General features: G+C 37.0%; 1 protein-coding gene across 1 annotated transcript; it reads left to right on the top strand.

Moving 5' to 3' along the window:
- The first annotated feature begins 11,356 nt into the window (after positions 1-11,356).
- On the top strand, positions 11,357-12,410 carry LOC123404065 (putative invertase inhibitor). The gene has a single exon (XM_045097989.1). It carries the CDS (start codon positions 11,430-11,432, stop codon positions 11,991-11,993), a length of 564 nt encoding a protein of 187 aa, XP_044953924.1. The 5' UTR covers positions 11,357-11,429; the 3' UTR covers positions 11,994-12,410.
- The last annotated feature ends 1,516 nt before the right edge of the window (positions 12,411-13,926 follow it).

Below are 13,926 nucleotides of genomic sequence, written 5' to 3' on the forward strand. Positions count from 1 at the left end.
TGATAAAATAATTCATTATCTACCGGAAATAAAGATTTTCATGAAAAGCTACGGTTTCTCATGATATCCAGAAGGTTTTTGCAAAGGAAAAGCAAGCTTAAGATTTGCAAAATGATGAAAACGCAAAAGTGGCAGAATCTGTGAAGAACAGAACAGAGGTAGTAAATAATTTTTTCGGGGCACTTCTGCAACTCAAATAAAAAAACTCAGAACATATGCCAGAAATAAAATTATATAGAGCGTGTTGTCAAAAAAATTAAGATCAAAAAGATGATCTGGTGATTTTGGGCGAACTTTTCCGTCAAGCAGACAAAATCTGTTTCTGGACAGCATGTCACAACTTTTTAACTTTCTTGCAATCAGAGGCTAAAACTTGGCACAGAGCTTGAAAATAAAGATACAATGATGTTGCTACAGTAGTAACAAGCATCAAGACCACTAAAACTGAAAGTAAAAACAAATTGGGTTGCTTCCCAACAAGTGTTTTCTTTTATGCCTTTGAGCTAGGCATGATGCAAAAAAGATCAAGTATTATCAACTCCATAAGAATAACTTGCCCGAATAACGGACTCATAAGGTAACATAATCTTCTTTCGAGGGAAGTGTTCCATTCCCTTTTTAAGGGGAAACTGGAATCTAGTGGTCCCTTCTTTCATGTCAATGATAACACCAACGGTGCGGAGAAAAGGACGTCCCAAAATAATTGGACATGAGGGATCACACTCAATGTCCATAATAAGAAAATCAAAGGGCACATAATTATCATTGACAACAATAAGAACATCATCAATTCTACCTAAAGGTTTCCTTATGGAAGAATCAACAAGACGAACACCAAAAGAACATTGATCAAAAGGTTCTGAATCAAGCATATCATACATTCTTTTGGGCATAACGGAGGCACTAGCTCCAACATCACATAAAGCAAAGCAAGAGATATTATTCAATTTAATCTTGACCATAGGATCCCAACCATCTTCTAGTTTTCTAGGAACAGAAGTCTCTAGCTTGAGCTTCTCCTCCCTAGCTTTGGTAAGAGCATTGGTAATATGCTCGGTGAAGGAAATATTGAGTGTACTGGTGTGGGGGTCTTTATCCATTCTTTGCAAAAAAAGTGATAACTTCGGAAAAACTACAATTGTCAAAATTACTACCATTAATTAAAGTGGTGGTAATGTCATCTAAGCTCATTCTTCTGGTAGTCTCTAAATTCAAAGGACCTTCTTGTCCTATAGTTGAGGTATTAGCATCACCATTAATAGGTCCATTGGGACTAGGGGTGTGATGGGTGCTAAAAGTTTTGAGATCCTCAACAACTTGTATAGAAGCAAGGGTAGTGTGTGCAGGAAGGCTCTTAATCCTATCTTCCTCTTCTTGAGATACAACCACTTCGGGTTTGGCCGCCATTTTTTTTTATCAAAGTGGCCTGTGTGTGAGACATATTGGAAACTTGGGTCTCCGTGGTGGTGAGTCTAGTTTCGAGATTGGAAATCTCACTATTCAGGCTCTCAATTTGTCTTCCAATGTTTTGAAAAATAGAAGAATGCTCATCTAATTGTCTTGAGAAGGCCTTGTTTTGTTCATATTGGTGTGCATATAATTCTTCGTATCCTTCTCTATCTCTAAAAGTTTTTCATAACTAGGCATTCTTCTATCATTAGGAGTGTAACTATAGGTGTTGGTGTTCCCATAGCTGTTGGATGGGAAAGGTCTAGGATTGCTACCAAAATCACTCCTATAAGCATTATTATTAAAGTTGTTCCTAGAGATAAAATTAACATCAACTTGCTCTCTTTCTTGAGCAACCAAAGAATTTAAAGGAACATCATGAGGATCAATAGGAGCTTGCTTAGTAAGTAAAGTCATGATCATGTCAACCTTATCATTAAGGGAGGAGATCTCCTCAACAGAGTTTACCTTCCTACCTGTTAGAGCTCTCTCGGTGTGCCATTGAGAATAATTTTTCATCATCTCATCCCATACCTTTGTGGCAGCACCAAGTGTAGTTGACATAAAGGTTCCTCCCGCGGCCGAGTCTAACAGATTCCGCGAGGTAAATTTCAATCCTGCATAGAAAGTTTGTATAACCATCCAAGTAGTCAAACCATGTGTAGGGCAATTCTTAACAAGAGATTTCATACGTTCCCAAGCTTGAGCAACATGTTCATTATCCAATTGCCTAAAATTCATAATGTTACTTCTTAACTTGATAATCTTAGCAGGTGGGTAATACTTCCCAATAAAAGCATCTTTGCACTTATCCCAAGAATCAATGATATTCCTAGGCAAAGATTGAAGCCACACTTTAGCTCCTCCTCTCAAGGAGAAAGAAAAAAGCTTAAGTGTAACAATATCACCATCTACTTCTTTATATTTTTGCATATCACAAAGCTCAACAAAATTATTCAAGGGCAAAGCAGCATCATCTCCAGCATCGGAGAATTGATGTTTCATAACAAGGTTCAGTAAAGCAGGTTTAATCTCATAGGAGGTAGCCTCAGTGGCGGGAGGAGCAATAGGAGTGCAGGTAAAGTCATTATTGTTGTGACTAGTGAAGTCACACAACTTGGTGTTTTCAGTGGAACCCATAGCAGCAACAACAAGCAAGAACAAAGCAACTATTTTTTTGTGATTTTTGGTATAAGACTCTGAAGCAAAAACTAGAAAGCAAACTAACAAGACTAAAAAGCAAAGGTAAAAGATAGCGTGCAACTCCCCTATCTTGAAGACTGGAGTCCCCGGCAACGGCGCCAGAAACTTGCTTGATGACGAGTTGATGGATATACTTCTCGCCCCTCGTTGGTTACCCCAAGTGAAAGGTGGAGATGCAGTCAGCAGCAAGTTTCCCTTACACGGGGACTGTAAGGTTTATCGAACTAGGAGGACTCCGAGGATCAACAAGTAGGTGTCCGCTGCTCTGGCGCTAGTAGAAGACGTGGACCTGCACACACAACAAATAACTTTGCTCCCGATCTCGAAAGCGCTTCGGCGGCGAAACGATGGAGAAATTCGTGATTCTGGATATGATGGAAAGGTTTCCGATCGGAGGGGTAAATAGAGTCCAAAGGAGGGCGTCAGAGGAGGTGGGGCCCACCCAGGCGGCCTGTGGGCGCAGCCAAGGGCCAGGCCGCGCGGGGTGGCCGCCTGGGCAGCCCCTGGCTCCCCTCTGGCCCATCTTCGGTGATCCGGAAGCTTCCGTCACGCTGATTTTTATATATTTTACTCAGGATTTTTGGGGCTACGAAAATTTGGGTAAAGGCCCCTGCAAAAAAGACATCAGTAGACAAAAACTGGCACTGGGTGCACTAAGTTAGTAGGTTAGTCTAAATATGTGTAAAAAGATATAAAAATGTAAGAATAACATATAACAATGTCATCCAAAAGATCATGAAAAAAGCAGAAATCATAGATATGTTTGCGACGTATCAGTTGGGGGGCACAGCGACTATATATCGCATTAGGCCAATGGATAGAAAACTCATGCTGAAGGTTCTAAGATAATTAGGCCGACCCACACACATTATTATTAATAAACTAAAAAAGAATTCGAAAGGCGAGTACGACCTTGTGGCGAGGTCGTCCTATTCACCGCGCGTTGCTGCAAGGTGTCGCGCGCCGCACACGCGTGGCGCCCCCGTCTGGGCTAGCCCATCTTTGGCTCGCCCCCAACTGGGTCGGCCCAGCTTATTTTTAAAAAAAAAAAATCTAACAATTGTTTTCCTATATTTTTAAATTACGGAACATTTTTTAAAATTCCGGAATATTTTTGAAATTTTGGAACATTTTTCTGAAAAATCCAAAACATTTCGACAAAAATTCCAGAACATTGTTTGAAATTCCAGAAAAAAATCAAATTCTGGAACTTTTTTTAAATTCGGGAACATTTTTGAAACAGAAACATAAAACAGACAAAAAAATAATAAAAAAAAGAAAACAAAAAAAAGTAAAATCGGTTTAAGGAATCTTCCAGAAAACTTCCAAAATTGAAAAAAAACCGACTAAGAAAGACTAGAATTTTTCAAAACAGACTGCGTGGGCTGGTCCAATTCACTCCCTTCAAGGGATGATGTGTGCAAAAGACCGACATTTTAACGCATAAACGTCAAATAAATTTTTCTCTTGTTGTGAATCCCCTAAAGTCTCCAAGTAGTTGATGAGCGCTGCTATCCATTATCCCCAACTAACATTCGTGGTAATGTTGTAGGGCCCGTCCTACTTAAAGCCATATGGGCAATTTTTATCATTTTCTTTCATTTCCTTTATTTCTCTTCTCTGCTTTTTCATTACTTTTTCCTTTTTCTTGGGGTTCATTCATCATTTTCTTTGTTTCATTTTTGTTCTTTCTATGCTATATTTTTTGTTTATGTCAATATCGTTTTTCTATTACACATCTAAAATTTCTTATTACAAATACATGATCAATATTTTTTTAATATATTTTAAACATTTTTTAAAGATTTATTAACTATTTTTATAAAAGCAGGATTTATATTTTTTAAATACATGGTCAATATTTTATCTATAAATAACTTTTCATTTCTTAAATGTTTGGTTAACAATTTTCAAAAACAAGATTCACATTTTCTAATACATAGTCAATATAATTTGCACATTTGATATTTTTCTTGAGCACACATAGGGACGCCCGATGGGCGGTCCAGGGGCAGAGGAAACTACAGCCTTGTTTTCTATTTTTAATAGTTTTTTCTATTTTTATAAATTTATATAACTAAATTATGAAATACACTATATATAAAATATTTGGAAGTATTGATCAAGTATTTGAAAATACTAAATGTGTATAGGGAAAATGTTTATCATGTATTTACAAATATATGGAGAAAATTAAATTATGTACGAAACAATTTGATTATGTATTTTTTTAAATCAATAGTTTATGAACATGTTGAAAAACTGTTTTAAAAATGTTAAGCAAACATTTGAAAAATGCTAATAGTGTATAGGGAAAATGTTGGTCCTTTATTAAAAAAGTAAGATTTTTTATCATATATATAAAAGTATTAACTAAATATTTGATATAATATTTAACAAATATTTAAAAAATATTAAAATGTACAAAAATTCATGTTTTGGAAAATTAGTAATTTTTTGATCAAGTATAAAATTATAATCAAGCATTGGAAAAAATATTGAACAAATATATGAAAATTGTTAGTCAAGCAGTTAAAAAATGTTAAATGTGTTTAGAAAAAATTGTTGACCATTTGTTCCAAAAATGTTAATATTGCATTGAGGAAATGTAAATCAAGCATTAAAAAATGTTAAATATGCATAGAAAAAATGTTGAATATGTATTAGAAAATGCAAATCTTATGTAACAAAAATGGTAATCAAGCATTAAAAATTATGAAAATCTGTATGAAAAAATGTCCACCATGTATTAAAAATATTAAATTTGTATTGGAAATATGTTAAAAGTTTATTATAGAAATATTTTTGACATATATAAAAATCATAGAATGAAATCAAAAGAAAAAGTAACGAAAAATTAACATCAAAAAAGAAACATGAAAATGAAAAATAAAACCAAAGAAAAATGCTAAAAAGAATGAAAACACGCGGAGAAGAAGAAGCAACAGAACACGAAAAAATACTGAAAATCAAGAAAGAAACAAAAAACAAAGGAAAAAGAAGAAAAATGTGTTAAACTGTATATTTTCCTTCTTGTAGGTCGCACCGTACATTTGGTACATGAAATCGATGTTCGTGCAGTGGCTAACATTACTACAGATAAACAAGGTGATCCCGGGATTGTTCCTCGCACGCACCTATTTTTAATTCTATTTTTCTGAAAATATGAGCTAGTGGGCTGGCCTGGACACGAGATATCCTTCCATGTCACTTAATGCGAGATATAGTACTCGCTCAAGTCCATAGTCCATAGATGTAAAAGTCAAAATACATATGCGGCCCCAAAAGGATGTGGAAACCTGAAGTGCTACTGCTACCCATCTTTTTTGGTAACCCCTAAATAACATATTCTTTGGTCGATATTTTAATTATCAAAATCACTCAAAAAATCAATTCCAAAATCTTCGTTAGTCGGTTGTTCACAACTTTTGTGTGCAAAAAATGGACAAGCAATTCTAGTTAACATGGCATACAAGAACGCTCTCCTTTTAAAATAAAATAAAATTCAAATATAGTATAAAGTTCATCAGATGTACAAACCATCTCAAATATAGGTCCCTAGGTAATCGTTCGACCAGTGCTGCTCCCAGAACGAGTCACCACATTGTTCCCTTAGCGGAGTTGGCTTCACATCGTCGATGACAACTGAAAAGTATTTGTGCACTTGCCCCTAAGGATCAACGACATGTAGCCATCCACTTGTAGAAAAAGAACCTTTCGTTCGGAGCATTAGTCTCGGTTGGATTTTGGATCGGAACTAATGTGACCTCTAGTCCAGGTTCTAACAGCTAGGCTTTAGTTCTGAATCATTTGTGACCTCTAGTCCCGGTTGGTGTTACCAACCGGGATTAAAGGGGTGGTGGCAGGCTGGCGTTAGGCTCGGGCCCCTACGAGCCCTTTAGTCCCGGTTGGTATCACCAACCGGGACTAGAGATAGACCTTTAGTCCGGTTGGTGATACAAACCAGGACTAAAGGGGGTCTAACCTTTAGTCCCGGTTGGAGATACCAACCCCGACTAAAGGGTTTTGAAAGTTTCTTTTTCGTTTTTCTATTTGTTGTGTGTTTTTAGTTTCTGTTTTAAATTTCACATATCTTTTAGGATATTTGATGTTTTTGAGTGATTCTTTTTGCATTAGATTCAAAATTTTGTCTAATTTCTGTTTGTGCCTTAGTTTGCAAATTTGAATGCTTTAAATTTAAATTTGTTCAAATTTGCTTCAAACCCTAGATTGTAAATAACTTGATTTCAAAAATAGTTTTTAATTTAATTCTTTTTGCTCCTAGTCACATGTTAGATTTTTGTCACATTAAGATTTATTTGTTTTTTAGAATAATTTAAATTAGGGTTTTAATTAAAACATTAGTGTTTTGGTTATATAGTTGTTTTAGTCATTTAATTGTTGTTTTTAATTGTTGTCTCTACAAATGAACTCTGAAAAGGTTGAAACTTGGCATGGTATTATCATTTGATCACATAACATGTGATAAAAAGTTGAGAGGTTATAATAAATACTGGATGCACTTCGTGTACAAACTGGACCATCTCCTTCAAAGTATGAGGGTTTTAGACAAAAACTCATCTGTTACAAAGACATTTCATTTTTTAACTTATTTCAACTTCAGACTTTTTGTGCATTCACTATGCACCATTATAAGCCACATCTTCAAATTTCAACCCTTTCTAACTCCATTTGATACTTTTCATGCATTTAATGATTTTTTAAAACTAAATGACCCTGAAATTAAAAAGCAATACAAATGAACACTAAAAATATTGAAAATCGGCATGGTATCATCATTTCTACCACATAGCATGTGATAAAAAGTTGAAAGGGTTACAGCAAAAACTAAATGCACTTCATGTATAAACTCGACCATCTCCTTCGAAGTATGAGGGTTTCAGACGAAAACTCAATTGTTACAAAGATATTTCATTTTTTAAACTTATTTCAACTTTAGACTTTTTGTGCACTCGGTATCCACCATTTTAAGCCACATCTTCAAATTTAAACCCTTTCTAACTTCGTTTTCTACTTTTGATGCATTTAATGATTTCTTTGAGCTAAATGACCCTGAAATTAAAAAGCTATACAAATGGACACTGAAAAGGTTGAAACTTGGCTTGGTATCATCATTTCGATCATATAGCATGTGCTAAAAAGTTGAGAGGTTACACCAAAAACTGGATGCACTTCGTGTATAAACTAGAACATCTCCTTCGAAGTATGAGGGTTTCGGATGAAAACTCATTTGTTACAAAGACATTTCATTTTTTAACTTATTTCAACTCTAAACTTTTTGTGCATTCAATATGCACCATTTTAAGCCACATCTTCAAATTTAAACCATTTCTAACTTCATTTGCTATTTTCATGCATTTAATGGTTTTTGAGCTAAATGGCCCTGAAATTAAAAAAATTAAAAATAAACACTCAAAAGGTTGAAAGTAGGCACTTTAGTTGGTAGAATTAGTTTTTCTATATTAAAAAGTAATTCTTTTTTCCACTTTAATATAATTAACTTTAGCTTCTATTGTTTGACAATAGTTTTATTTTTGTAATTAGTTAATATTACTTTATTACTTTGTTAGTTGTTTCTAATTTTAATTAAAAAAGGTTGTCATATTTGGATTTCTCACATTTTTATGATAATAATTGATATATTATTTGTTGAATTTTGATTTATAGATTTAAAGATATTAATTATGCCATATTGAATGAACAAATGCAAAAACAAAATGAATAAAACAATATTATTACTTATTTGATTTTCATTGAAATTCAATATTATTATTACTTATTTCATTTTGAATTTTTTAGTTATTTTGGATTTTTTGTTTTTTATGCATTTTAAGAATTATTTGAGTTTTTTTTTATTTTTTTGCCTTTTGAAGTTTTTTTAAGTTTTAAATTAATTATTGTTGTTTATTTTAATAACTGTTTGAAATTCAAAAAATTAAATCATGTGACATCAAGACCTAAGGGTTAATAAGATTGATAGCTTACTATTGTCAAGAAAACAACAAGTGGAGACTTGGAAATTAGTGGAGATAGAATGAGAAAGTTAAACATGCTTTGGCTGGATTAGTGAGAGGATGAGTGATTGTGCGGAAAGTTAGATGATTTGAAATGAGTGGAGTGAGTAGCTCGCCGGGATGTTAGATGATTTGAAATGAGTACTCCACGCTTGAGCAGTGAGTATGGGTGATTAGCAATTAAATTGCCAAATAACTCAAAGATTTGAAAATCGTAAAAAGTAAAAAAAAAATCGAAATATTTTGATTTTTTTTAGAAAAAAATCGAAAAGAAAATCTTTTAGTTCCGGTTGGTAACACCAACCGGGACTAAAGGTCCTCGAGCCCTAGCAGCCACGTGGAGGGCCTTTAGTCCCGGTTCATGGCAAACCGAGACTAAAGGGGGGGGGGTCTTTAGTCCCAAGTTAATAGTCTCGATTGGAGAACCGGGACTACATGCCCTTACCAACCGGGACTATAGCCCTGTTTTCTACTAATGATTTGACATTAAATCTCGTCGTTGCGCATGCACGATCTAACCTCGACATCCCAAGAAGACAACTGAAATCTACGTCGGAGCTCCCTCCATTACGTCTAATGGACGAACTCGAGGAAATCGGAGTTCGAAAGACAAACTCAAAAAGAAGCGAGAGATCCTTCCGTCTCGCTTAGTGCGAGATATGGCACTTGCTCAAGTCCATAGTCCATAGATATGAATCTCGAAATACATATGCGGCCCAAAATGGATGTGTAAACCAAAACTGTTGCTGCTACCCATTTTCTTTGGTAACTCCTAAAATAAGAATTTATCTTCGGGACTTTAGGTTTTCCCTTCTGGAGAGGACAAGTCTATCCGTTGTCATTTGCCCACGCTTCTCCTATAAAGATTAAAAAACTATAGCCTAAACTAATAGCAGGAATGAAGGAACGAGAATTTCCCTTCCCAGAACCGTTAGCCGGAGCAAAGGAACCATGATTTCCCTCCCCATTGCTGACAAGCAGGAGCGACAGGTAGAGGGGAGACGAATCCGCAGGCTTGCCGGTGAAGCTTGGGAGGTGGGGTGGTGATGTGTGTTTGGGGGGGGGGGGTTGGTGGGTAGGGGGTTGAGGGAGAAAACACTTGAAGAATGTGGGGGCAGGGGTGTGCGAGTGTGTGTGTGTTGGGACCTTGGGGTGAAGGAGAAAACTCTTGGAGAATGCTCCACTTTAATCTAAAAATAATAAAGCAAATAGTGTTTCTGATCGTACGTCATTAAAATTGTCCTAATGTTGTCCAAAATTACCCACTATGCTACCCATAAGTGAAGAAAGCGATTCAATTTTATTTCTGTCAAAGTCATCGCCCGATCTGATACTTATGAGGTGAGACCAAATGAAAAACATGAGATGATGTGTGGCGTAGTGGCTAGAGCTCCTCCGTCGCACACAAGAGACCGAGGTTTGACCCGCGAAACCTACATCTTTTTTCATCCCATTTTCTGTTTTATTATTTCAATTTGCTTTTTTACCTTCTTTAAATTATTTGGAATTTTCAAAATTCCAAATTTAAAAAGGTTCGAGTTTTGAGACAAATGTTCATAAAATCATAAAATGTTTGGGAATTCAAAAAAAAAATTTCACTAAATCATAAAATATTATCAGATTCAAAAAATGTTGATGATTTTAAAGAACTTTTGAGATTTGAAAAAAAATCCTCATGAAATCATAAAATGTTTGGGGATTTAAAAAGAATTATTTGGGAAATTATAAAATGTTCATGGATTAAAAAATGTTGACGATTTTACAAAACAGTTCCCATATTATAAAAGAATTCACAATTTCCAAAAGTATAATCATAAAATATAAAACGTTCATGATTTGAAAATAATTATGTATTCAAAACATAGAAAAAAATGTTCATGAAATCATCAAATATCTAGGAATTCGAAAAAAGGATCAGGAAATCATAAAATGTTCATGGATTCAAAAATGTGATGATTTTCAAAACAATGTTTGCATATTATAAAAGAATTTACAATTTTGACAAATATATTCTAAAAAATATACAACGTTTCTTCTTTGAACTTGTTTTTCTTCTTTAAATTAATTCAGGATTTTTCAAAATTCTAAATTTTAAAGGTTTCGAGTTTTGAAAAAAATTCATGAAATCATAAAATATTTGGTAATTCAAAAAAAGGTTAAGGAAATCATAAAATGTTCACGGACTCAAAAAATGTTGATCATTTAAAAAAACGCTCTGAAATTGTAAAAGAGTTAACAATTTCGTAAAATATATTCAGCAAATATAAAACATCCATGATTTTGAAAATGATCATGTATTCAAAACATATCCATGAATTCGAAGAAAATGTGTATGAAATTTTAAAAAATGTTCATAGAAATACAAAAAAAATGCGAAGTTCAAAATTTATACTCCATTTTTAAGAAAGTTCACCGATTCAAGAAATGTTCACTGTGTAAAAAAATGTCCTTGCATTTCACAAAATGTTAGGGTATTGAGCCATATTTATTTGACTACGGGGTAATATTGTTGTCTTCCGTTGCAACGCACGGACATATTTGTTAGTTTAACTAAACAAAATTGATCCACCTCGTAGGAAGCATTTCTTTCTTCAATTGTGCTAGTCATTTGCTAACTCGAGCATTCCGCACTAGTATATACTCCATAGTCCATACACCACCAGCAGTCAGCCAGTTTCCCCATTCACCACCAGACCAGAAGCGTACATCAAGTTAGGCGAAAACCGTGGATCATCGCCAACCATGAGGCCGCTCACCTACGTCTTCCTCCTCCTGCTCATCATCTCGTCAACCTGCGAGTCCTCTACTACACTAGAAGACACATGCAAATCCTTCGCCGCAGGCCACCCGTCCATCGACTACAACTACTGCGTCAAGACCTTCCGCGCCGACAACGCGAGCGCCACCGCCGACGCGCGCGGCCTGGCCGCCATCGCGGCCAAGATCGCGGGGGCGGCAGCCAACGGCACGGCCAGACGCATCGCCGCATTGTGCGCCTCGGAGGAGGACGCGGGGAGGCGGGAGCGCCTCGGCGTGTGCGCGGAGGTCTACTCGGTCGCCGTGGACCAGCTCGGCGAGGCCGCGAAAGACATCGCCCGGGGCGAGGACAAGTCTACCCGGGACGCGCTCACGCAGCTAAGCGCGGCGCTGGACGCGCCCGGGACCTGCGAGGACGCGTTCGGCGAGGCCGATGACACGTCGCCGTTGGCCGCGGAGGACGCCGAGTTCAGGAAGCTAGCGACCATGGCCCTCGGCGTCGCGGCGTTGCTGTCACCGCCGCCGTCGGCGCCGAGGATTAGTGACTGATAGTGCGCCCGTGTCGAGCATGCTTAGCATGGACAAGCAGGATCAAATAAGATTTTCCGATGATTAGAGTTGCAAGTGTGTGGTTTTAAACCTTTTTGTGCTTTCGTTTGGAAGTGTTTGATTGTGTGGTGAGTGCGTTTTGCATGCCTCGCATGCAGTGATTTGATCGATGGTGGTGTAGTGGGCGAGTGGCCAGCTTGGAACCTGCTCGCGCTTTATTTGATCTTTGAACGTGGGGTGTTGGTTGTGACTTGTGAAGGTGTGTCGTGGAACGTTGAGTGGAAGGAAAGCATGCTGCCTGCTGTAGCGCACCTTTGCCTTCCGATCTCGGCTTATCTTTTTTCCTCTCCATGGTTCATGGACATATATGGTCTTCAATGTACTCCCTCTATTTCTAAATATAAGTATTTTTAAAGATTTTTACATAGCCATCCATCGGGGGAGTTTACGGAAGTCCGTAATTAGGGGCGAAACTCTAGGACTACACTACCTTCCTTCTCGGGCGTATTCTTCGTAGCTCAGAAAACGTTGGGCCTAGACCAAGTGGTAGTTATTAGCAGGATTTTGTTAGTGGGTTAGTAATACTTATCAACATCCCTAAAAAAAGTAAGACATATCCACGCACCATGCACCGGATTGAGGAGTTAGCGACGCATCGGCTGATAGGCGATTCAACACCATCACGATTCAAGCAAACAAATGCGGCGGCGCACGCACGACGCTTGCCGGATGTCTATTTTCTCCTCATCGCCTACAGTCTGGTCAGCTAATCATCTGTGTGGTTGCCGATTGTGTGCGTTTATCGGGTCCTCGTCGTTGCCTGCCTGATTGCCCAGGCCATGACGCCAACCGGCCACCGCCCAGGCAACAGCGCCACATCCCCGTCCTCACGCCGAATGAGGAGGCTATACGATGGCAATTTTTCTCATGGAAATTGATACAAGTTGCATCTTTATTGATGTGAAAGGGCATTATCAGGCCTCATGATAACTGGTAAGATTTGTTGAGTTGATCTAGTGTTGATTTATGGTGGTATTCACGTACTAATTGTTTACTTTATATACAGAGATGAGTTGGTAAATTACAAATATGCTCTGCTAATAATTTTTCAAGAGGAATATGATCAATTCAAATGATCCAAACGAGGCATTGATTTGTTGTGCAAAAGCAACCTAATGTTAATCAAGAGGATGAAGGTCCTATGGAAGATATACTGCCGAGGTCGACACACATGAAAATATGTGAGTGATCCTAAGCCATATTTAATTAACTTATCTCCTTTAGAATTTAGTAGTATTTATAAATAATATTTTTGAATACTTATGATATAAGAATTTGAGATAATATATACAGCGAATGAAGGGACATCTCAATACATACTTTATATTTTGATGTCTATATTAGGGGGGCCTCAATTCTAATTTCGCCCCGGGCTCCCGAAATCTCAGGACCGGCCCTGTACGCACGCATGGCACGATACTGTTGAAAATATGCCCTAGAGGCAATAATAAAATGGTTATTATCATATTTCCTTGTTCATGATAATCGTCTATTGTTTATGCTATAATTGTATTAACAGGAAACAGTAATACATGTGTGAATAAACAGATCACAATGTGTCCCTAGCAAGCCTCTAGTTGGCTAGCTCGTTAGTCAATAGATGATCATGGTTTCCTGGTCATGGGCATTAGATGTCATTGATAACGGGATCACATCATTGGAAGAATGATGTGATGGACAAGATCCAATCCTAAGCGTAGCACTAGGTCGTATTCTTCGTATGCTAAAGCTTTTCTAATGTCAAGTGTCTTTTCCTTCGACCGTGAGATTGTGCAACTCCCGGATACCGTAGGAGTGCTTTGGGTGTATCAAACGTCACAACGTAACTGGGTGACTATAAAGGTGCACTACGGGTACCTCTGAAAGTGTCTGT

Source organism: Hordeum vulgare, chromosome 6H (genome assembly GCF_904849725.1).
Source record: "Hordeum vulgare subsp. vulgare chromosome 6H, MorexV3_pseudomolecules_assembly, whole genome shotgun sequence".
Lineage (NCBI taxonomy): Eukaryota > Viridiplantae > Streptophyta > Magnoliopsida > Poales > Poaceae > Hordeum > Hordeum vulgare.